Source organism: Heptranchias perlo, unplaced genomic scaffold (assembly GCF_035084215.1).
Source record: "Heptranchias perlo isolate sHepPer1 unplaced genomic scaffold, sHepPer1.hap1 HAP1_SCAFFOLD_160, whole genome shotgun sequence".
Lineage (NCBI taxonomy): Eukaryota > Metazoa > Chordata > Chondrichthyes > Hexanchiformes > Hexanchidae > Heptranchias > Heptranchias perlo.
Window position 1 is genome coordinate 70421 of NW_027138859.1, and position 26090 is coordinate 96510.

The following is a 26090-nucleotide window of genomic DNA, read 5'->3' on the forward strand; positions in this document are numbered from 1 at the left end:
CCTGTGATTATACCCCCCCTGTGATTATACCCCCCTGTGAATATAACCCCATGATTATCCCCCGTGATTATCCGCCTCGTGATTAAAGCCCCCCCGTGATTATACCCCCGCTGTGATTATACCCCCGTGATTATACCACCCCCCCTGTGATTATACCACCCCCCCTGTGATTATACCACCCCTTATCCCCCCTGTGATTATACCCCCCTGTGATTATACCCCCCTGTGATTATACCCCCCCTGTGATTATACCCCCCTGTGATTATACCCCCCCTGTGATTATACCCCCCTGTGATTATACCCCCGTGATTATACCCCCCCTGTGATTTTACCACCCCCCCTGTGATTATACCACCCCTTATCCCCCCTGTGATTATACCCCCCACTGTGATTATACCCCCCCTGTGATTATACCCCCCCTGTGATTATCCCCCCCCTGTGATTATACCCCCGTGATTATACCACCCCCCCTGTGATTATACCACCCCTTATCCCCCCTGTGATTATACCCCCCTGTGATTATACCCCCCCTGTGATTATACTCCCCCTGTGATTATACCCCCCCTGTGATTATACCCCCCCTGTGATTATACCCCCCTGTGATTATACCCCCCCTGTGATTTTACCACCCCCCTGTGATTATACCCCCCTGTGATTATACCCCCCTGTGATTATACCCCCCACTGTGATTATACCCCCCCTGTGATTATCCCCCCCCTGTGATTATCCCCCCCCTGTGATTATCCCCCCCCTGTGATTATCCCCCCCACACTGTGATTATACCACCCCTTATCCCCCCTGTGATTATCCCCCCCCCTGTGATTGTACTCCCCCCCCATTGTGATTATACCTCCCCCCTGTGATTATCCCCCCCCCCCCCACCCCCGTGATTGAAAATAAAGCGGAGAATTAAGCCCAGGTCACTCGGTCCCATCTCCTGTAGCTGAGGGTGATACATGGTGTGTAGGGATGAGCAGAGAGGGCAAATATACAAACAAAAAGGGAGACACACTTCTGCAATTGTTTCTGCATTGCATTAATTTCCCGAGACCATCACACTGTCAGAGTGAAGGAGCAATTCAGCCCACATCACGTCTAGTCCCAATGACAGAACTCGTGGATCCTCTTGTGCGAGACAGTCCCACCTCAGGCTTGGATATTTAATGCCGTTAAATGGTGCCAGCCCAATTTGCACGTCAGTGCACTGCTGGTCAGCATGCACCATCCCACTTTTAATTTAATACAGGAACAGTTTACCGTGACGATAGGACAGTCCGTCTACTCTTTTGGAGAATCCCACTTTAACTACCTGTGTTAAAATAGCAGCAGAGGAATGCCAGACGGACTTGCTAACTGTGCTTGTTCACCTGCTGACATCGCCAGCAGTCATTTCTGGGCTAATGAGCGAGAGGAACCAGATTCCGTGAGGGGGCGAGAGGAAACCTGAAGTTTCGGTTCATACGGTACCTTCACTGTAAGATTTGAGAAAAGAGGATGGCCGGGAATTTGCTCAGAGCTGGTCTCGGAAGTGAGGCAGGAGAATTCCCGGCCGTACAGATTCCACCAACGCGCTACTGACAGCCACCAAAGACACATCTGATTCTGCGCTCTCACCTCTTCTGCTTGTAGGTCAGCATGGCCTCAGATATCGGGAGCTGATGGGACATGTTGGCTCCGGAAACGTACTGCATAATCCGGCTGATGATGTCAAACGTCTCTGCGGAGAGGAGTAGGGTGTCAGAGAACCACATCGTATCTGTGGGCACACTACGCAGCCCCAGCACTCAGCCCTGAGCTTGCACAATACCACAGCTCCAGTCTTCGAGTGCTGAACAGAACACAGTGCAGCCAGAGCAGGACTCAAACTACCGCATCTGCTCAACATCGGGAAACACACCTGCAAATTTCTACTTCCTGTTTCCCTTAATTTCCATTCCCATCCCTGAAAAAATTATTTCCTCTCCCTCTGTAAGTTTCAGAGAGAAGGTGGAATTATATTTCTCCCCCCAAAGTTCACAGGGTAACTTTGCGAGACTTTGGTGCGGGTGATAGAGCTGCAACATGGTACCTCCAAGTCCCTGACCCACACTCGTAATACACCGAGGCTCACGAGATAACCCTCAAACACAAACTTGATGAGATGGTTCTGCTCTCCTGAGGGAGTCCGTGTGACTGTGTATTCTTCCAGTCTGCACAAGGTTGTCCTATTTTCTCTTCTGGTTTGTGTTTGCTCTCCAACAACACGGTGTGATTAAACTTACATCCTGTTTACATTATACACCTACCTCTGGAGTTACCGCGGTGAGCATAAACAAGGAGGTGTACCTGCCTCTGGAGTTACCGCGGTGAGCATAAACAAGGAGGTGTACCTACCTCTGGAGTTACCGCGGTGAGCAGGGAGGTGTACCTGCCTCTGGGTGTAAAGTGCACCAGTGAATGATGGGCAGTGACAGTGCTGGTACCCTTTTATTCTGGATGTGCAGACGCTGTGCACTCAGCCTCCCGACAGAGGCCAGCAATGAGATTTTGGCATTATTGCTCTTTAAGGGTCTTCCTATTTTGCAAACCACCCTGTCAAAATGATAACGGTGCAAATGTAATTGTAGAGCCATGGGGCAATGTGGGCAGCTGGACTCCGAAACTGCTCCACAGTGTAAACAGGCAAGTTTGCAGCATGGAGAGCTGGACTATATCGTACAATTGATGTCAGCTGCAGTTAGCTTGGCTCAGTTAGTCTCACTCTTACCTGAGTCAGAAGGTTGTGGGCTCAGTCCCCACTCCATGATGAGGTTGTGATAACAGGACACTGGATGTGGTAACAGGACACTGGATGTGGTAACAGGACACTGGATGTGGTAACAGGGCACTGGATGTGATAACATGACACTGGATGTGGTAACAGGACACTGGATGTGGTAACAGGGCACTGGATGTGGTAACAGGACACTGGATGTGGTAACAGGACACTGGATGTGGTAACAGGACACTGGATGTGGTAACAGGACACTGGATGTGGTAACAGGACACTGGATGTGATAACAGGGCACTGGATGTGATAACAGGGCACTGGATGTGGTAACAGGACACTGGATGTGGTAACAGGACACTGGATGTGGTAACAGGACACTGGATGTGATAACAGGGCACTGGATGTGATAACAGGACACTGGATGTGGCAACAGGGCACTGGATGTGGCAACAGGGCACTGGATGTGATAACAGGACACTGGATGTGGTAACAGGACACTGGATGTGGTAACAGGACACTGGATGTGGTAACAGGACACTGGATGTGGTAACAGGGCACTGGATGTGATAACAGGGCACTGGATGTGGTAACAGGACACTGGATGTGGTAACAGGACACTGGATGTGGTAACAGGACACTGGATGTGGTAACAGGGCACTGGATGTGATAACAGGACACTGGATGTGGCAACAGGGCACTGGATGTGGCAACAGGGCACTGGATGTGATAACAGGACACTGGATGTGGTAACAGGACACTGGATGTGGTAACAGGGCACTGGATGTGATAACAGGGCACTGGATGTGGTAACAGGACACTGGATGTGGTAACAGGACACTGGATGTGATAACAGGACACTGGATGTGATAACAGGGCACTGGATGTGGTAACAGGACACTGGATGTGATAACAGGACACTGGATGTGATAACAGGACACTGGATGTGATAACATGACACTGGATGTGGTAACAGGACACTGGATGTGATAACAGGACACTGGATGTGATAACAGGACACTGGATGTGATAACAGGGCACTGGATGTGATAACAGGACACTTGGAAAATATCAAAGTCAACATGGATTTATGAAAGGGAAATCATGTTTGACAAACCTACTGGAGTTTTTTGAGGATGTAACTGGTAGAATAGTTAAGGGAGAACCAGTGGATGTGGTGTATTTGGATTTTCAGAAGGCCTTTGATAAAGTCCCACATAAGAGGTTAGTGTGCAAAATTAAAGCACATGGGATTGGGGGGAATATACTGGCATGGATTGAAAATTGGTTGACAGACAGGAAACAGAGAGTAGGAATAAACGGGTCTTTTTCAGGTGGCAGGCAGTGACTAGTGGGGTACCGCAGGGATCAGTGCTTGGGCCCCAGCTATTCACAATATAGATCAATGATTTGGATGAGGGAACGGAATGTAACATTTCCAAGTTTGCTGACGATACAAAACTAGGTGGAATCATGAGTTGTGAGGAGGATGCAAAGAGGCTTCATGGTGATTTAGACAAGTTTAGTGAGTGGGCAAATACTTGGCAGATGCAGTATAATGTGGATAAATGTGAAGTTATCCACTTCGGAAGGAAAAACAGAAAGGCAGAGTATTATTTAAATGGTGATAGATTGGGGAATGTTGATGTACAAAGGGACCTGGGTGTCCTTGTACACCAGTCACTGAAAGCAAACACGCAGGTGCAGCAAGCAGTTAGGAAGGCAAATGGTATGTTGGCCTTCATTGCAAGAGGATTTGAGTACAGGAGCAGGGATGTCTTACTGCAGTTATACAGGGCCTTGGTGAGACCACACCTGGAGTATTGTGTGCAGTTTTGGTCTCCTTACCCAAGAAAGGATATACTTGCCAGAGAGGGAGTGCAACGAAGGTTCACCAGACTGATTCCTGGGATGGCAGGACTGTCGTATGAGGAGAGATTGGGTCGACTCAGCCTGTATTCACTCGAGTTTAGAAGAATGAGAGGGGATCTCATTGAAACATATAAAATTCTGACAGGACTAGACAGACTGGATGCAGGGAGGATGTTTCCCCTGGCTGGGGGGTCCAGAACCAGGGGTCACAGTCTCAGGACTGAGATGAGGAGAAATTTCTTCACCCAGAGGGTGGTGAACCTGTGGAATTCTCTACCACAGAAGGCTGTGGAGGCCAAGTCACTGAATATATTTAAGAAGGAGATAGATAGATTTCTAGATACAAAAGGCATCAAGGGATATGGGGAGAGAGCGGGAATATGGTATTGAGATAGAGGATCAGCCATGATCATATTGAATGGCAGAGCAGGCTCGAAGGGCCGAACGGCCTACTCCTGCTCCTATTTTCTATGTTTCGATGTGAGTGTGGAATTTAGACAAGCTCCAGTGTGGTACTGAGGGAGTGCTGCAGTCAGTACTGCCCCTCCGACAGTGCAGTGCTCCCTCAGTACTGACCCTCCGTCAGTGCAGCGCTCCCTCAGTACTGACCCTCCGTCAGTGCAGCGCTCCCTCAGTACTGACCCTCCGTCAGTGCAACGCTCCCTCAGTACTGACCCTCCAACGGTGCCACACTCCCTCAGTACTGATCCTCCGAAAGTGCAGCGCTCCCTCAGTACTGACCCTCCGACAGTGCAGCGCTCCCTCAGTACTGACCCTCTGTTAGTGCAGCGCTCCCTCAGTACTGACCCTCCGAAAGTGCAGCGCTCCCTCAGTGCTGCCCCTCCGACAGTGCAGCACTCCCTCAGTACTGACCCTCCAACAGTGCAGCGCTCCCTCGGTACTGACCCTCCGAAAGTGCAGCGCTCCCTCAATACTGACCCTCCGACAGTGCAGCACTCCCTCAGTACTGACCCTCCGAAAAAGTGCAACGCTCCCTCAGTACTGACCCTCCGTCGGTGCAGCGCTCCCTCAGTACTGACCCTCCGTCAGTGCAGCACTCCCTCAGTACTGACCCTCTGACAGTGCAGCGCTCCCTCAGTACTGACCCTCCGAAAGTGCAGTACTCCCTCAGTACTGACCCTCCGACAGTGCAGCGCTCCCTCAGTACTGACCCTCCAACAGTGCAGTGCTCCCTCGGTACTGACCCTCCGTCAGTGCAGCGCTCCCTCAGTACTGACCCTCCGTCAGTGCAGCGCTCCCTCAGTACTGACCCTCCGTCAGTGCTGCGCTCCCTCAGTACTGACCCTCCGAAAAAGTGCAGCGCTCCCTCAGTACTGACCCTCCGACAGTGCAGCGCTCCCTCAGTACTGACCCTCCGTCAGTGCAGCGCCCCCTCAGTACTGACCCTCCGTCAGTGCAGCGCTCACTCAGTACTGACCCTCCGACAGTGCAGCGCTCCCTCAGTACTGACCCTCTGACAGTGCAGCGCTCCCTCAGTACTGACCCTCCGAAAGTGCAGTACTCCCTCAGTACTGACCCTCTGACAGTGCAGCGCTCCCTCAGTACTGACCCTCTGACAGTGCAGCGCTCCCGCAGTACTGACCCTCCAAAAGTGCAGTACTCCCTCAGTACTGACCCTCTGACAGTGCAGCGCTCCCTCAGTACTGACCCTCCGACAGTGCAGCACTCCCTCGGTACTGACCCTCCGTCAGTGCAGCGCTCCCTCAGTACTGACCCTCCGTCAGTGCTGCGCTCCCTCAGTACTGACCCTCCGAAAAAGTGCAGCGCTCCCTCAGTACTGACCCTCCGACAGTGCAGCGTTCCCTCAGTACTGACCCTCCGTCAGTGCAGCGCCCCCTCAGTACTGACCCTCCGCCAGTGCAGCGCTCCCTCAGTACTGACCCTCCGTCAGTGCAACACTCCCTCAGTACTTCCCCTCCGACAGTGCAGCGCTCCCTCAGTACTGACCCTCTGACAGTGCAGTACTCCCTCAGTACTGACCCTCTGACAGTGCAGCGCTCCCTCAGTACTGACCCTCTGACAGTGCAGCGCTCCCTCAGTACTGACCCTCCAAAAGTGCAGTACTCCCTCAGTACTGACCCTCTGACAGTGCAGCGCTCCCTCGGTACTGACCCTCCGACAGTGCAGCACTCCCTCGGTACTGACCCTCCGAAAAAGTGCAGCGCTCCCTCAGTACTGACCCTCCGACAGTGCAGCGCTCCCTCAGTACTGACCCTCCGACAGTGCAGCGCTCCCTCGGTACTGACCCTCCGAAAGTGCAGCGTTCCCTCAATACTGACCCTCCGACAGTGCAGCACTCCCTCAGTACTGACCCTCCGATAAAGTGCAACGCTCCCTCAGTACTGACCCTCCGTCAGTGCAGCGCTCCCTCAGTACTGACCCTCCGTCAGTGCTGCGCTCCCTCAGTTCTGACCCTCCGAAAAAGTGCAGCGCTCCCTCAGTACTGACCCTCCGACAGTGCAGCGCTCCCTCAGTACTGACCCTCCGTCAGTGCAGCGCCCCCTCAGTACTGACCCTCCGTCAGTGCAGCGCTCCCTCAGTACTGACCCTCTGTCAGTGCAGCACTCCCTCAGTACTGACCCTCCGACAGTGCAGCGCTCCCTCAGTACTGACCCTCCGTCAGTGCAGCGCTCCCTCAGTACTGACCCTCCGTCAGTGCAGCGCCCCCTCAGTACTGACCCTCCGTCAGTGCAGCGCTCCCTCAGTACTGACCCTCTGTCAGTGCAGCACTCCCTCAGTACTTCCCCTTCGACAGTTCAGCGCTCCCTCAGTACTGACCCTCCGACAGTGCAGTACTCCCTCAGTACTGACCCTCTGACAGTGCAGCACTCCCTCAGTACTGACCCTCAGACAGTGCAGCACTCCCTCAGTACTGACCCTCCGCGATGCAGAGAAACTCGTGGATAGCACGTTTAGCGAGTTGGTCACACCGCAGGTAAAGGGTATACAGGCAGGAAGTGAATGGGTGACCACCAGGAAGAGTAAGAGATGCAGGCAGGTAGTGCAGGGGTCCCCTGTGGCCATCCCCCTCTCAAACAGATATGCCACTTTGGATGCTGTTGGGGGGGATGACTTATCAGGGGAAGGCAGCAGCAGCCAACTTCCTGGCACCACGGGTAGCTCTGCTGCACAGGCTGGGAGGAAAAAGAGTGGCAGAGCTATAGTGATAGGGGACTCAATTGTAAGGGGAATAGACAGGCGTTTCTGCGGCCGCAACCGAGACTCCAGGATGGTGTGTTGCCTCCCTGGTGCAAGGATCAAGGATGTCTCGGAGCGGCTACAGAACATTTTGGAGGGGGAGGGCGAACAGCCAGCTGTCGTGGTGCACATAGGCACCAACGATATAGGTAAAAAAGGGGATGAGGTCCTAAAAGCAGAATATAGGGAGTTAGGAGGTAAATTAAAAAATAGGACCTCAAAGGTAGTAATCTCAGGATTGCTGCCAGTGCCACGTGCTAGTCAGAGTAGAAATGGGAGGATATTTCAAATGAATACGTGGCTAGAGGAATGGTGCAAGGGGGAGGGATTCAAATTCCTGGGACACTGGAAACGGTTCTGGGGGAGGTGGGACCAGTACAAACCGGATGGTCTGCACCTGGGCAGGGCCGGGACCGCTGTCCTAGGAGGAGTGTTTGCTAGTGCTGTTGGGGAGGGTTTAAACTAAAGTGGCAGGGGGTTGGGAACCTGAGCAGGGAGAGAGAGGAAAGCGTAACAGGAAGGGACAGAAGGTATGGAGTAATAGGTAAAGTGTTAAAAAAGGAAAAAGCAGGAACTAAGCGTCACAAAACAGATTTGAAAGTTCTTTATCTGAATGCACGTAGCATTCGTAATAAAATGGACGAGTTAACGGCACAAATAACTACGTATGGGTATGATCTTGTGGCCATTACAGAAACATGGCTGCAGGGTGACAACGACTGGGAATTAAATATGCCAGGGTATTTAACAATCAGGAAGGACAGGCAGGAAGGAAGGGGAGGTGGGGTGGCTATGTTAATAAAGGAAGGAATCACTGTAATACAGAGAAATGATATTGGGACAAAGCATCAAGATAATGAAACAGTTTGGGTGGAGATAAGGAATAATAAGGGAAAAAAAACATTAGTGGGCGTAGTATATAGGCCTCCTAATAGTTGCAACTCTGCTGGAAGAAGTATTAATCAGGAGATAGTCGGGGCATGTAATAAGGGAACAGCCATAATTATGGGGGATTTTAATTATCATATTAACTGGACAAATCAAATTGGGCAGAGCAGCCTTGAGGACGAGTTCATTGAGTGCATCAGGGATGGATTTCTTGAGCAGTATGTAACTGATCCTACAAGGGGGCAGGCAACCTTGGACCTGGTCCTGTGTAATGAGTCAGGATTAATTAATAATGTCCTAGTTAAGGATCCCCTTGGAACGAGCGACCACAACATGGTTGAATTCCATATCCAATTAGAGGGTGAGAAGGTTGATTCTCAAACAAGCGTACTGAGCTTGAATAAAGGAGACTATGATGGTATGAGAGCGGAATTGATTAAAGTGGACTGGGAAAATAGATTAAAGGGTAAGACGGTACATGAGCAGTGGTGTTCATTTAGGGAGTTATTTTACAACTTTCAAAATAAATATATTCCACTGAGGAAAAAAGGGTGTAAAAGAAATGATAGCCATCCGTGGCTAAGTAAAGAAATCAAGGATAGTATCCGACTAAAAACAAGGACATATAAGGTAGCCAAACTTAGTGGGAGGATAGAAGATTGGGAATTCTTCAAAAGACAGCAAAAAGTAACTAAAGGATTGATTAAGAAAGGGAAGTTAGATTATGAAAAGAAATTAGCAAAAAATATAAAAACAGATAGCAAGAGTTTCTATAGTTATATAAAAAGAAAAAGGGTGGCTAAGGCAAACATAGGTCCCTTAGAGGATGAGACCGGGAAATTAATGGTGGGAAACATGGAGATGGCAAAAATGCTGAACAAATATTTTGTTTCAGTCTTTACAGTAGAGGACACTAAGAATATCCCAACACTGGACAAACAGGGGATTCTCGGGGGGGAGGAGCTAAATACGATTAAAATCACTCAGGAGATGGTACTCAGTAAAATAATGGGACTCAAGGCGGATAAATCCCCTGGACCTGATGGCTTCCATCCTAGGGTCTTGAGGGAAGTGGCAGTAGGGATTGTGGATGCTTTGGTGATAGTTTTCCAAAATTCCCTGGACTCAGGAGAGGTCCCGGCAGATTGGAAAACTGCTAATGTAACACCGTTATTTAAAAAGGGTAGTAGGCAGAAGGCTGGAAATTATAGGCCAGTTAGCTTAACATCTGTGGTGGGTAAAATTTTGGAGTCTATTATTAAGGAGACAGTAACGGAACATTTAGATAAGCATAATTTAATAGGACAAAGTCAGCATGGCTTTATGAAGGGGAAGTCATGTCTGACAAATTTGCTTGAGTTCTTCGAGGATATAACGTATAGGGTGGATAAAGGGGAACCAGTGGACATAGTGTATTTAGACTTCCAGAAGGCATTCGACAAGGTGCCACATAAAAGATTATTACTTAAGATAAAAAATCACGGGATTGGGGGTAATATTCTGGCATGGGTGGAGGATTGGTTATCGAACAGGAAGCAGAGAGTTGGGATAAATGGTTCATTTTCGGACTGGCAACCAGTAACCAGTGGTGTTCCACAGGGGTCGGTGCTGGGTCCCCAACTCTTTACAATCTATATTAACGATTTGGAGGAGGGGACCGAGTGCAACATATCAAAATTTGCAGATGATACAAAGATGGGAGGGAAAGTAGAGAGTGAGGAGGACATAAAAAACCTGCAAGGGGATATAGACAGGCTGGGTGAGTGGGCGGAGATTTGGCAGATGCAATATAATATTGGAAAATGTGAGGTTATGCACTTTGGCAGGAAAAATCAGAGAGCAAGTTATTTTCTTAATGGCGAGAGACTGGAAAGTACTGCAGTACAAAGGGATCTGGGGGTCCTAGTGCAAGAAAATCAAAAAGTTGGTATGCAGGTGCAGCAGGTGATCAAGAAAGCCAACGGAATGTTGGCTTTTATTGCTAGGGGGATAGAATATAAAAACAAGGAGGTATTGCTGCAGTTATATAAGGTATTGGTGAGACCGCACCTGGAATACTGCATACAGTTTTGGTCTCCATACTTAAGAAAAGACATACTTGCTCTCGAGGCAGTACAAAGAAGGTTCACTCGGTTAATCCCGGGGATGAGGGGGCGGACATATGAGGAGAGGTTGAGTAGATTGGGACTCTACTCATTGGAGTTCAGAAGAATGAGAGGCGATCTTATTGAAACATATAAGATTGTGAAGGGTCTTGATCGGGTGGATGCAGTAAGGATGTTCCCAAAGATGGGTGAAACTAGAACTAGGGGGCATAATCTTAGAATAAGGGGCTGCTCTTTCAAAACTGAGATGAGGAGAAACTTCTTCACTCAGAGGGTGGTAGGTCTGTGGAATTTGCTGCCCCAGGAAGCTGTGGAAGCTACATCATTAGATAAATTTAACACTGAAATAGACAGTTTCCTAGAAGTAAAGGGAATTAGGGGTTATGGGGAGCGGGCAGGAAATTGGACATGAAACTGAGTTCGGATCGGTCAATGCCCTGTGGGTGGCGGAGAGGGCCCAGGGGCTATGTGGCCGGGTCCTGCTCCGACTTCTTGTGTTCTTTAGATTTGTGGTTGGGATCAGATCAGCCATGATCTTATTGAATGGCGGAGCAGGCTCGAGGGGCCGATTGGCCTACTCCTGCTCCAATTTCTTATGTTCTTATGTTCTTAGTGCAGCGCTCCCTCAGTACTGACCCTCCGACAGTGCGGCACTCCCTCAGTACTGACCCTCCGACAGTGCAGCACTCCCTCAGTAGTGACCCTCCGACAGTGCAGCGCTCCCTCAGTACCGACCCTCCGACGGTGCAGCGCTCCCTCAGGACTGACCCTCTGACAGTGCAGCACTCCCTCAGTACTGACCCTCCGACAGTGCAGCGCTCCCTCAGTACTGACCCTCGGACAGTGCAGCACTCCCTCAGTACTGACCCTCCGACAATGCAGCGCTCCCTCAGTACTGACCCTCCGACAGTGCAGCACTCCCTCAGCACTGACCCTCCGACAGTGCAGCGTTCCCTCAGTACTGACCCTCCGTCAGTGCAGCGCCCCCTCAGTACTGACCCTCCGCCAGTGCAGCGCTCCCTCAGTACTTCCCCTCCGACAGTGCAGCGCTCCCTCAGTACTGACCCTCTGACAGTGCAGTACTCCCTCAGTACTGACCCTCTGACAGTGCAGCGCTCCCTCAGTACTGACCCTCTGACAGTGCAGCGCTCCCTCAGTACTGACCCTCCAAAAGTGCAGTACTCCCTCAGTACTGACCCTCTGACAGTGCAGCGCTCCCTCAGTACTGACCCTCCGACAGTGCAGCACTCCCTCGGTACTGACCCTCCGAAAAAGTGCAGCGCTCCCTCAGTACTGACCCTCCGACAGTGCAGCGCTCCCTCAGTACTGACCCTCCGACAGTGCAGCGCTCCCTCAGTACTGACCCTCCGACAGTGCAGCGCTCCCTCGGTACTGACCCTCCGAAAGTGCAGCGTTCCCTCAATACTGACCCTCCGACAGTGCAGCACTCCCTCAGTACTGACCCTCCGACAGTGCAGCGCTCCCTCAGTACTGACCCTCCGTCAGTGCAGCGCCCCCTCAGTACTGACCCTCCGTCAGTGCAGCGCTCCCTCAGTACTGACCCTCTGTCAGTGCAGCACTCCCTCAGTACTGACCCTCCGACAGTGCAGCGCTCCCTCAGTACTGACCCTCCGTCAGTGCAGCGCTCCCTCAGTACTGACCCTCCGTCAGTGCAGCGCCCCCTCAGTACTGACCCTCCGTCAGTGCAGCGCTCCCTCAGTACTGACCCTCTGTCAGTGCAGCACTCCCTCAGTACTTCCCCTTCGACAGTTCAGCGCTCCCTCAGTACTGACCCTCCGACAGTGCAGTACTCCCTCAGTACTGACCCTCTGACAGTGCAGCACTCCCTCAGTACTGACCCTCAGACAGTGCAGCACTCCCTCAGTACTGACCCTCCGCGATGCAGAGAAACTCGTGGATAGCACGTTTAGCGAGTTGGTCACACCGCAGGTAAAGGGTATACAGGCAGGAAGTGAATGGGTGACCACCAGGAAGAGTAAGAGATGCAGGCAGGTAGTGCAGGGGTCCCCTGTGGCCATCCCCCTCTCAAACAGATATGCCACTTTGGATGCTGTTGGGGGGGATGACTTATCAGGGGAAGGCAGCAGCAGCCAACTTCCTGGCACCACGGGTAGCTCTGCTGCACAGGCTGGGAGGAAAAAGAGTGGCAGAGCTATAGTGATAGGGGACTCAATTGTAAGGGGAATAGACAGGCGTTTCTGCGGCCGCAACCGAGACTCCAGGATGGTGTGTTGCCTCCCTGGTGCAAGGATCAAGGATGTCTCGGAGCGGCTACAGAACATTTTGGAGGGGGAGGGCGAACAGCCAGCTGTCGTGGTGCACATAGGCACCAACGATATAGGTAAAAAAGGGGATGAGGTCCTAAAAGCAGAATATAGGGAGTTAGGAGGTAAATTAAAAAATAGGACCTCAAAGGTAGTAATCTCAGGATTGCTGCCAGTGCCACGTGCTAGTCAGAGTAGAAATGGGAGGATATTTCAAATGAATACGTGGCTAGAGGAATGGTGCAAGGGGGAGGGATTCAAATTCCTGGGACACTGGAAACGGTTCTGGGGGAGGTGGGACCAGTACAAACCGGATGGTCTGCACCTGGGCAGGGCCGGGACCGCTGTCCTAGGAGGAGTGTTTGCTAGTGCTGTTGGGGAGGGTTTAAACTAAAGTGGCAGGGGGTTGGGAACCTGAGCAGGGAGAGAGAGGAAAGCGTAACAGGAAGGGACAGAAGGTATGGAGTAATAGGTAAAGTGTTAAAAAAGGAAAAAGCAGGAACTAAGCGTCACAAAACAGATTTGAAAGTTCTTTATCTGAATGCACGTAGCATTCGTAATAAAATGGACGAGTTAACGGCACAAATAACTACGTATGGGTATGATCTTGTGGCCATTACAGAAACATGGCTGCAGGGTGACAACGACTGGGAATTAAATATGCCAGGGTATTTAACAATCAGGAAGGACAGGCAGGAAGGAAGGGGAGGTGGGGTGGCTATGTTAATAAAGGAAGGAATCACTGTAATACAGAGAAATGATATTGGGACAAAGCATCAAGATAATGAAACAGTTTGGGTGGAGATAAGGAATAATAAGGGAAAAAAAACATTAGTGGGCGTAGTATATAGGCCTCCTAATAGTTGCAACTCTGCTGGAAGAAGTATTAATCAGGAGATAGTCGGGGCATGTAATAAGGGAACAGCCATAATTATGGGGGATTTTAATTATCATATTAACTGGACAAATCAAATTGGGCAGAGCAGCCTTGAGGACGAGTTCATTGAGTGCATCAGGGATGGATTTCTTGAGCAGTATGTAACTGATCCTACAAGGGGGCAGGCAACCTTGGACCTGGTCCTGTGTAATGAGTCAGGATTAATTAATAATGTCCTAGTTAAGGATCCCCTTGGAACGAGCGACCACAACATGGTTGAATTCCATATCCAATTAGAGGGTGAGAAGGTTGATTCTCAAACAAGCGTACTGAGCTTGAATAAAGGAGACTATGATGGTATGAGAGCGGAATTGATTAAAGTGGACTGGGAAAATAGATTAAAGGGTAAGACGGTACATGAGCAGTGGTGTTCATTTAGGGAGTTATTTTACAACTTTCAAAATAAATATATTCCACTGAGGAAAAAAGGGTGTAAAAGAAATGATAGCCATCCGTGGCTAAGTAAAGAAATCAAGGATAGTATCCGACTAAAAACAAGGACATATAAGGTAGCCAAACTTAGTGGGAGGATAGAAGATTGGGAATTCTTCAAAAGACAGCAAAAAGTAACTAAAGGATTGATTAAGAAAGGGAAGTTAGATTATGAAAAGAAATTAGCAAAAAATATAAAAACAGATAGCAAGAGTTTCTATAGTTATATAAAAAGAAAAAGGGTGGCTAAGGCAAACATAGGTCCCTTAGAGGATGAGACCGGGAAATTAATGGTGGGAAACATGGAGATGGCAAAAATGCTGAACAAATATTTTGTTTCAGTCTTTACAGTAGAGGACACTAAGAATATCCCAACACTGGACAAACAGGGGATTCTCGGGGGGGAGGAGCTAAATACGATTAAAATCACTCAGGAGATGGTACTCAGTAAAATAATGGGACTCAAGGCGGATAAATCCCCTGGACCTGATGGCTTCCATCCTAGGGTCTTGAGGGAAGTGGCAGTAGGGATTGTGGATGCTTTGGTGATAGTTTTCCAAAATTCCCTGGACTCAGGAGAGGTCCCGGCAGATTGGAAAACTGCTAATGTAACACCGTTATTTAAAAAGGGTAGTAGGCAGAAGGCTGGAAATTATAGGCCAGTTAGCTTAACATCTGTGGTGGGTAAAATTTTGGAGTCTATTATTAAGGAGACAGTAACGGAACATTTAGATAAGCATAATTTAATAGGACAAAGTCAGCATGGCTTTATGAAGGGGAAGTCATGTCTGACAAATTTGCTTGAGTTCTTCGAGGATATAACGTATAGGGTGGATAAAGGGGAACCAGTGGACATAGTGTATTTAGACTTCCAGAAGGCATTCGACAAGGTGCCACATAAAAGATTATTACTTAAGATAAAAAATCACGGGATTGGGGGTAATATTCTGGCATGGGTGGAGGATTGGTTATCGAACAGGAAGCAGAGAGTTGGGATAAATGGTTCATTTTCGGACTGGCAACCAGTAACCAGTGGTGTTCCACAGGGGTCGGTGCTGGGTCCCCAACTCTTTACAATCTATATTAACGATTTGGAGGAGGGGACCGAGTGCAACATATCAAAATTTGCAGATGATACAAAGATGGGAGGGAAAGTAGAGAGTGAGGAGGACATAAAAAACCTGCAAGGGGATATAGACAGGCTGGGTGAGTGGGCGGAGATTTGGCAGATGCAATATAATATTGGAAAATGTGAGGTTATGCACTTTGGCAGGAAAAATCAGAGAGCAAGTTATTTTCTTAATGGCGAGAGACTGGAAAGTACTGCAGTACAAAGGGATCTGGGGGTCCTAGTGCAAGAAAATCAAAAAGTTGGTATGCAGGTGCAGCAGGTGATCAAGAAAGCCAACGGAATGTTGGCTTTTATTGCTAGGGGGATAGAATATAAAAACAAGGAGGTATTGCTGCAGTTATATAAGGTATTGGTGAGACCGCACCTGGAATACTGCATACAGTTTTGGTCTCCATACTTAAGAAAAGACATACTTGCTCTCGAGGCAGTACAAAGAAGGTTCACTCGGTTAATCCCGGGGATGAGGGGGCGGACATATGAGGAGAGGTTGAGTAGATTGGGACTCTACTCATTGGAGTTCAGAAGAATGAGAGGCGATCTTATTGAAACATATAAGATTGTGAAGGGTCTTGATCGGGTGGATGCAGTAAGGATGTTCCCAAAGATGGGTGAAACTAGAACTAGGGGGCATAATCTTAGAATAAGGGGCTGCTCTTTCAAAACTGAGATGAGGAGAAACTTCTTCACTCAGAGGGTGGTAGGTCTGTGGAATTTGCTGCCCCAGGAAGCTGTGGAAGCTACATCATTAGATAAATTTAACACTGAAATAGACAGTTTCCTAGAAGTAAAGGGAATTAGGGGTTATGGGGAGCGGGCAGGAAATTGGACATGAAACTGAGTTCGGATCGGTCAATGCCCTGTGGGTGGCGGAGAGGGCCCAGGGGCTATGTGGCCGGGTCCTGCTCCGACTTCTTGTGTTCTTTAGATTTGTGGTTGGGATCAGATCAGCCATGATCTTATTGAATGGCGGAGCAGGCTCGAGGGGCCGATTGGCCTACTCCTGCTCCAATTTCTTATGTTCTTATGTTCTTAGTGCAGCGCTCCCTCAGTACTGACCCTCCGACAGTGCGGCACTCCCTCAGTACTGACCCTCCGACAGTGCAGCACTCCCTCAGTAGTGACCCTCCGACAGTGCAGCGCTCCCTCAGTACCGACCCTCCGACGGTGCAGCGCTCCCTCAGGACTGACCCTCTGACAGTGCAGCACTCCCTCAGTACTGACCCTCCGACAGTGCAGCGCTCCCTCAGTACTGACCCTCGGACAGTGCAGCACTCCCTCAGTACTGACCCTCCGACAATGCAGCGCTCCCTCAGTACTGACCCTCCGACAGTGCAGCACTCCCTCAGCACTGACCCTCCGACAGTGCAGCGTTCCCTCAGTACTGACCCTCCGTCAGTGCAGCGCCCCCTCAGTACTGACCCTCCGCCAGTGCAGCGCTCCCTCAGTACTGACCCTCCGTCAGTGCAACACTCCCTCAGTACTTCCCCTCCGACAGTGCAGCGCTCCCTCAGTACTGACCCTCTGACAGTGCAGTACTCCCTCAGTACTGACCCTCTGACAGTGCAGCGCTCCCTCAGTACTGACCCTCTGACAGTGCAGCGCTCCCTCAGTACTGACCCTCCAAAAGTGCAGTACTCCCTCAGTACTGACCCTCTGACAGTGCAGCGCTCCCTCAGTACTGACCCTCCGACAGTGCAGCACTCCCTCGGTACTGACCCTCCGAAAAAGTGCAGCGCTCCCTCAGTACTGACCCTCCGACAGTGCAGCGCTCCCTCAGTACTGACCCTCCGACAGTGCAGCGCTCCCTCAGTACTGACCCTCCGACAGTGCAGCGCTCCCTCGGTACTGACCCTCCGAAAGTGCAGCGTTCCCTCAATACTGACCCTCCGACAGTGCAGCACTCCCTCAGTACTGACCCTCCGATAAAGTGCAACGCTCCCTCAGTACTGACCCTCCGTCAGTGCAGCGCTCCCTCAGTACTGACCCTCCGTCAGTGCTGCGCTCCCTCAGTTCTGACCCTCCGAAAAAGTGCAGCGCTCCCTCAGTACTGACCCTCCGACAGTGCAGCGCTCCCTCAGTACTGACCCTCCGTCAGTGCAGCGCCCCCTCAGTACTGACCCTCCGTCAGTGCAGCGCTCCCTCAGTACTGACCCTCTGTCAGTGCAGCACTCCCTCAGTACTGACCCTCCGACAGTGCAGCGCCCCCTCAGTACTGACCCTCCGTCAGTGCAGCGCTCCCTCAGTACTGACCCTCTGTCAGTGCAGCACTCCCTCAGTACTTCCCCTTCGACAGTTCAGTGCTCCCTCAGTACTGACCCTCCGACAGTGCAGTACTCCCTCAGTACTGACCCTCTGACAGTGCAGCACTCCCTCAGTACTGACCCTCAGACAGTGCAGCACTCCCTCAGTACTGACCCTCCGCGATGCAGAGAAACTCGTGGATAGCACGTTTAGCGAGTTGGTCACACCGCAGGTAAAGGGTATACAGGCAGGAAGTGAATGGGTGACCACCAGGAAGAGTAAGAGATGCAGGCAGGTAGTGCAGGGGTCCCCTGTGGCCATCCCCCTCTCAAACAGATATGCCACTTTGGATGCTGTTGGGGGGGATGACTTATCAGGGGAAGGCAGCAGCAGCCAACTTCCTGGCACCACGGGTAGCTCTGCTGCACAGGCTGGGAGGAAAAAGAGTGGCAGAGCTATAGTGATAGGGGACTCAATTGTAAGGGGAATAGACAGGCGTTTCTGCGGCCGCAACCGAGACTCCAGGATGGTGTGTTGCCTCCCTGGTGCAAGGATCAAGGATGTCTCGGAGCGGCTACAGAACATTTTGGAGGGGGAGGGCGAACAGCCAGCTGTCGTGGTGCACATAGGCACCAACGATATAGGTAAAAAAGGGGATGAGGTCCTAAAAGCAGAATATAGGGAGTTAGGAGGTAAATTAAAAAATAGGACCTCAAAGGTAGTAATCTCAGGATTGCTGCCAGTGCCACGTGCTAGTCAGAGTAGAAATGGGAGGATATTTCAAATGAATACGTGGCTAGAGGAATGGTGCAAGGGGGAGGGATTCAAATTCCTGGGACACTGGAAACGGTTCTGGGGGAGGTGGGACCAGTACAAACCGGATGGTCTGCACCTGGGCAGGGCCGGGACCGCTGTCCTAGGAGGAGTGTTTGCTAGTGCTGTTGGGGAGGGTTTAAACTAAAGTGGCAGGGGGTTGGGAACCTGAGCAGGGAGAGAGAGGAAAGCGTAACAGGAAGGGACAGAAGGTATGGAGTAATAGGTAAAGTGTTAAAAAAGGAAAAAGCAGGAACTAAGCGTCACAAAACAGATTTGAAAGTTCTTTATCTGAATGCACGTAGCATTCGTAATAAAATGGACGAGTTAACGGCACAAATAACTACGTATGGGTATGATCTTGTGGCCATTACAGAAACATGGCTGCAGGGTGACAACGACTGGGAATTAAATATGCCAGGGTATTTAACAATCAGGAAGGACAGGCAGGAAGGAAGGGGAGGTGGGGTGGCTATGTTAATAAAGGAAGGAATCACTGTAATACAGAGAAATGATATTGGGACAAAGCATCAAGATAATGAAACAGTTTGGGTGGAGATAAGGAATAATAAGGGAAAAAAAACATTAGTGGGCGTAGTATATAGGCCTCCTAATAGTTGCAACTCTGCTGGAAGAAGTATTAATCAGGAGATAGTCGGGGCATGTAATAAGGGAACAGCCATAATTATGGGGGATTTTAATTATCATATTAACTGGACAAATCAAATTGGGCAGAGCAGCCTTGAGGACGAGTTCATTGAGTGCATCAGGGATGGATTTCTTGAGCAGTATGTAACTGATCCTACAAGGGGGCAGGCAACCTTGGACCTGGTCCTGTGTAATGAGTCAGGATTAATTAATAATGTCCTAGTTAAGGATCCCCTTGGAACGAGCGACCACAACATGGTTGAATTCCATATCCAATTAGAGGGTGAGAAGGTTGATTCTCAAACAAGCGTACTGAGCTTGAATAAAGGAGACTATGATGGTATGAGAGCGGAATTGATTAAAGTGGACTGGGAAAATAGATTAAAGGGTAAGACGGTACATGAGCAGTGGTGTTCATTTAGGGAGTTATTTTACAACTTTCAAAATAAATATATTCCACTGAGGAAAAAAGGGTGTAAAAGAAATGACAGCCACCCGTGGCTAAGTAAAGAAATCAAGGATAGTATCCGACTAAAAACAAGGACATATAAGGTAGCCAAACTTAGTGGGAGGATAGAAGATTGGGAATTCTTCAAAAGACAGCAAAAAGTAACTAAAGGATTGATTAAGAAAGGGAAGTTAGATTATGAAAAGAAATTAGCAAAAAATATAAAAACAGATAGCAAGAGTTTCTATAGTTATATAAAAAGAAAAAGGGTGGCTAAGGCAAACATAGGTCCCTTAGAGGATGAGACCGGGAAATTAATGGTGGGAAACATGGAGATGGCAAAAATGCTGAACAAATATTTTGTTTCAGTCTTTACAGTAGAGGACACTAAGAATATCCCAACACTGGACAAACAGGGGATTCTCGGGGGGGAGGAGCTAAATACGATTAAAATCACTCAGGAGATGGTACTCAGTAAAATAATGGGACTCAAGGCGGATAAATCCCCTGGACCTGATGGCTTCCATCCTAGGGTCTTGAGGGAAGTGGCAGTAGGGATTGTGGATGCTTTGGTGATAGTTTTCCAAAATTCCCTGGACTCAGGAGAGGTCCCGGCAGATTGGAAAACTGCTAATGTAACACCGTTATTTAAAAAGGGTAGTAGGCAGAAGGCTGGAAATTATAGGCCAGTTAGCTTAACATCTGTGGTGGGTAAAATTTTGGAGTCTATTATTAAGGAGACAGTAACGGAACATTTAGATAAGCATAATTTAATAGGACAAAGTCAGCATGGCTTTATGAAGGGGAAGTCATGTCTGACAAATTTGCTTGAGTTCTTCGAGGATATAACGTATAGGGTGGATAAAGGGGAACCAGTGGACATAGTGTATTTAGACTTCCAGAAGGCATTCGACAAGGTGCCACATAAAAGATTATTACTTAAGATAAAAAATCACGGGATTGGGGGTAATATTCTGGCATGGGTGGAGGATTGGTTATCGAACAGGAAGCAGAGAGTTGGGATAAATGGTTCATTTTCAGACTGGCAACCAGTAACCAGTGGTGTTCCACAGGGGTCGGTGCTGGGTCCCCAACTCTTTACAATCTATATTAACGATTTGGAGGAGGGGACCGAGTGCAACATATCAAAATTTGCAGATGATACAAAGATGGGAGGGAAAGTAGAGAGTGAGGAGGACATAAAAAACCTGCAAGGGGATATAGACAGGCTGGGTGAGTGGGCGGAGATTTGGCAGATGCAATATAATATTGGAAAATGTGAGGTTATGCACTTTGGCAGGAAAAATCAGAGAGCAAGTTATTTTCTTAATGGCGAGAGACTGGAAAGTACTGCAGTACAAAGGGATCTGGGGGTCCTAGTGCAAGAAAATCAAAAAGTTGGTATGCAGGTGCAGCAGGTGATCAAGAAAGCCAACGGAATGTTGGCTTTTATTGCTAGGGGGATAGAATATAAAAACAAGGAGGTATTGCTGCAGTTATATAAGGTATTGGTGAGACCGCACCTGGAATACTGCATACAGTTTTGGTCTCCATACTTAAGAAAAGACATACTTGCTCTCGAGGCAGTACAAAGAAGGTTCACTCGGTTAATCCCGGGGATGAGGGGGCGGACATATGAGGAGAGGTTGAGTAGATTGGGACTCTACTCATTGGAGTTCAGAAGAATGAGAGGCGATCTTATTGAAACATATAAGATTGTGAAGGGTCTTGATCGGGTGGATGCAGTAAGGATGTTCCCAAAGATGGGTGAAACTAGAACTAGGGGGCATAATCTTAGAATAAGGGGCTGCTCTTTCAAAACTGAGATGAGGAGAAACTTCTTCACTCAGAGGGTGGTAGGTCTGTGGAATTTGCTGCCCCAGGAAGCTGTGGAAGCTACATCATTAGATAAATTTAACACTGAAATAGACAGTTTCCTAGAAGTAAAGGGAATTAGGGGTTATGGGGAGCGGGCAGGAAATTGGACATGAAACTGAGTTCGGATCGGTCAATGCCCTGTGGGTGGCGGAGAGGGCCCAGGGGCTATGTGGCCGGGTCCTGCTCTGACTTCTTGTGTTCTTTAGATTTGTGGTTGGGATCAGATCAGCCATGATCTTATTGAATGGCGGAGCAGGCTCGAGGGGCCGATTGGCCTACTCCTGCTCCAATTTCTTATGTTCTTATGTTCTTAGTGCAGCGCTCCCTCAGTACTGACCCTCCGACAGTGCGGCACTCCCTCAGTACTGACCTTCCGACAGTGCAGCACTCCCTCAGTAGTGACCCTCCGACAGTGCAGCGCTCCCTCAGTACCGACCCTCCGACGGTGCAGCGCTCCCTCAGTACTGACCCTCTGACAGTGCAGCACTCCCTCAGTACTGACCCTCCGACAGTGCAGCGCTCCCTCAGTACTGACCCTCGGACAGTGCAGCACTCCCTCAGTACTGACCCTCCGACAATGCAGCGCTCCCTCAGTACTGACCCTCCGACAGTGCAGCACTCCCTCAGCACTGACCCTCCGACAGTGCGGCGCTCCCTCAGTACTGACCCTCCGACAGTGCAGCGCTCCCTCGGTACTGCAGTGAAGTCTCAGCCTACATGCTTAGATTACGTGCCCGAGCTCCTGGAGTGCGGCGTGAACCCACAAGCTCCTGATTCAGGTGCAAGTGTGGGCTGAGTGGATCGGAGGGGGACGGATAAAACTGGGCCTGCACTGCTGTGGATTGCACGCAAACCATCAGGTTTAATATTGTGCGGCGCAGATCACAGAGGGAATCTGTCGATCGCACCACATCGATGTACAAGAGCCTGAGGATCGGCCCTGCCCCCCCTGACTAATCGGCTGTGGGGTCTCTGTCAGTTACCTGTGGTGGGCGGTTCGGTCTTGCTGAAGAGGTCCCTCCAGGCAGAGTCCATGAAGGAGCTGTTGTACTTGTTGTCGACCGATGCCAAGTACTTCGCCAGAGGGTGGGAGCCTGAGGGGGACAAAATTCAGTTTCTGTTCAGTCAGAATCACCGGCATTCTCGGCAGGAGGTCTGGGTAACAAGGCTCGGTTGAGACGTGCCCAAACTCTCAGGATTCTAACTGCTTTCACTACAAAGGAGCCGTGCAGCCAGTAATTCGCTCCCTCAGGCACTTTCACACTTAGACGCGTAACTGAGAAAGCTGCAGCCAGAATTCTGCCAATCAGACAGGACTGCCCTGGAGTCGCCAGGAATTAAAGACCTGATTTTATGGACTCTGCTGCAAGCAACGCGGGAGAAAAATCACAGGTGCAATAAAAAATGGTTTTACTTTTCATTTTCTTTGAACACTTTTATTAGTTATAGAAATATCGGTGATGTCACTGATAAATCCAATGGGGAATTGAGGAGAAACTTCTTTACCCAGAGAGTGGTGAGAATGTGGAACTCACTCTCACAAGGAGTGGTTGAGGCAAATAACAGATATATTTCAGGGGAAGCTCGATAAACACACGAGGGAGAAAGGAATAGAAGGATGTGGTGATAGGGTGAGATGGAGTCGGGAGGGAGGAGGCTCGTGTGGAGCTTTGGGCCGAATGGCCTGTTTCTGTGTCGGAGACTCGATGGAACTTGATGTCGGTGCGAAAAAAGTCTGTTTGACTGACAGTCAATAATCATCCAATCATATGTTGAGGAGGCTGTTCGCTTTCTGATTGGCAGGGGGAAGGCAGAACTTTGCAAGGATGGACATGTCGGGAGACCAATGGAGAGAGTGTGGGGGCGGGGCTCAATGAGGATGGACATGTCGGGCGACCAATGGAGGGAGTGTGGGGGCGGGGCTCGATGAGGATGGTCGTGTCGGGAGACCAATGGAGGGAGTGTGGGGGCGGGGCTCGATGAGGATGGACATGTCGGGCGACCAATGGAGGGAGTGCGGGGGCGGGGCTCGATGAGGATGGACATGTCGGGAGACCAATGGAGGGAGTGTGGGGGCGGGGCTCGATGAGGATGGACATGTCGGAAAACCAATGGAGGGAGTGTGGGGGCGGGGCTCGATGAGGATGGTCGTGTCGGGAGACCAATGGAGGGAGTGTGGGGGCGGGGCTCGGTGAGGATGGACATGTCGGGAGACCAATGGAGGGAGTGTGGGGGCGGGGCTCGATGAGGATGGACATGTCGGAAGACCAATGGAGGAAGTGTGGGGGCGGGGCTCGATGAGGATGGTCGTGTCGGGAGACCAATGGAGGGAGTGTGGGGGCGGGGCTCGATGAGGATGGTCGTGTCGGGAGACCAATGGAGGGAGTGTGGGGGCGGGGCTCGATGAGGATGGACATGTCGGAAGACCAATGGAGGGAGTGTGGGGGCGGGGCTCGATGAGGATGGACATGTCGGAAGACCAATGGAGGGAGTGTGGGGGCGGGGCTCAGTGAGGATGGACATGTCGGGAGACCAATGGAGGGAGTGTGGGGGCGGGGCTCGATGAGGATGGACATGTCGGAAGACCAATGGAGGGAGTGTGGGGGCGGGGCTCAGTGAGGATGGACATGTCGGAAGACCAATGGAGGGAGTGTGGGGGCGGGGCTCGATGAGGATGGTCGTGTCGGGAGACCAATGGAGGGAGTGTGGGGGCGGGGCTCGATGAGGATGGACATGTCGGAAGACCAATGGAGGGAGTGTGGGGGCGGGGCTCGATGAGGATGGTCGTGTCGGGAGACCAATGGAGGGAGTGTGGGGGCGGGGCTCGATGAGGATGGACATGTCAGGAGACCAATGGAGAGTGTGGGGGCGGGGCACGATGAGGATGGACATGTCGGGAGACCAATTGAGGGAGTGTGGGGGCGGGGCTCGATGAGGATGGACATGTCGGGAGACCAATGGAGGGAGTGTGGGGGCGGGGCTCTGTGAGGATGGTCGTGTCGGGAGACCAATGGAGAGTGTGGGGGCGGGGCTCGATGAGGATGGACATGTCGGGAGACCAATGGAGGGAGTGTGGGGGCGGGGCTCGATGAGGATGGACATGTCGGGAGACCAATGGAGGGAGTGCGGGGGCGGGGCTCGATGAGGATGGACATGTCGGAAGACCAATGGAGGGAGTGTGGGGGCGGGGCTCGGTGAGGATGGACATGTCGGGAGACCAATGGAGGGAGTGTGGGGGCGGGGCTCGATGAGGATGGACATGTCGGAAGACCAATGGAGGGAGTGTGGGGGCGGGGCTCGATGAGGATGGTCGTGTCGGGAGACCAATGGAGGGAGTGTGGGGGCGGGGCTCGATGAGGATGGACATGTCGGAAGACCAATGGAGGGTGTGTGGGGGCGGGGCTCGATGAGGATGGTTGTGTCGGGAGACCAATGGAGGGAGTGTGGGGGCTGGGCTCGGTGAGGATGGACATGTCAGGAGACCAATGGAGAGTGTGGGGGCGGGGCTCGATGAGGATGGACATGTCGGGAGACCAATCGAGGGAGTGTGGGGGCGGGGCTCGATGAGGATGGACATGTCGGGAGACCAATGGAGGGAGTGTGGGGGCGGGGCTCTGTGAGGATGGTCGTGTCGGGAGACCAATGGAGAGTGTGGGGGCGGGGCTCGATGAGGATGGACATGTCGGGAGAGCAATGGAGGGAGTGTGGGGGCGGGGCTCGATGAGGATGGACATGTCGGGAGACCAATGGAGGGAGTGCGGGGGCGGGGCTCGATGAGGATGGACATGTCGGGAGACCAATGGAGGGAGTGTGGGGGCGAGGCTCGAAGAGGATGGACATGTCGGGAGACCAATGGAGGGAGTGTGGGGGCGGGGCTCGATGAGGATGGTCGTGTCGGGAGACCAATGGAGGGAGTGCAGGGGGCGGGGCTCGATGAGGATGGACATGTCGGGCGACCAATGGAGGGAGTGTGGGGGCGGGGCTCGATGAGGATGGTCGTGTCGGGAGACCAATGGAGGGAGTGTGGGGGCGGGGCTCGATGAGGATGGACATGTCGGGCGACCAATGGAGGGAGTGTGGGGGCGGGGCTCGATGAGGATGGACATGTCGGGCGACCAATGGAGGGAGTGCGGGGGCGGGGCTCGATGAGGATGGACATGTCGGGCGACCAATGGAGGGAGTGTGGGGGCGGGGCTCTGTGAGGATGGACATGTCGGGAGACCAATGGAGGGAGTGCGGGGGCGGGGCTCTGTGAGGATGGACATGTCGGGAGACCAATGGAGGGAGTGTGGGGGCGGGGCTCGATGAGGATGGACATGTCGGGAGACCAATGGAGGGAGTGTGGGGGCGGGGCGCGATGAGGATGGTCGTGTTGGGCGACCAATGGAGGGAGTGTGGGGGCGGGGCTCAATGAGGATGGTCGTATCGGGCGGCCAATGGAGGGAG

General features: G+C 51.1%; 1 protein-coding gene across 1 annotated transcript in view; it reads right to left on the reverse strand.

The window, feature by feature from the left end:
• si:ch211-126j24.1 (phosphofurin acidic cluster sorting protein 2) overlaps nt 1-26090 on the reverse strand; it is a gene marked incomplete at its 3' end in the record, with an annotated part of 536875 nt that overhangs the window by 67610 nt on the left and 443175 nt on the right. Inside the window, exons 17-18 of the mRNA XM_067977559.1 lie at nt 22628-22738; nt 1615-1717 (exon numbers count right to left, since the gene is read on the reverse strand). Coding sequence (XP_067833660.1) covers nt 1615-1717; nt 22628-22738 — 214 coding nt within the window. The remainder of the gene's footprint in view (nt 1-1614; nt 1718-22627; nt 22739-26090) is intronic.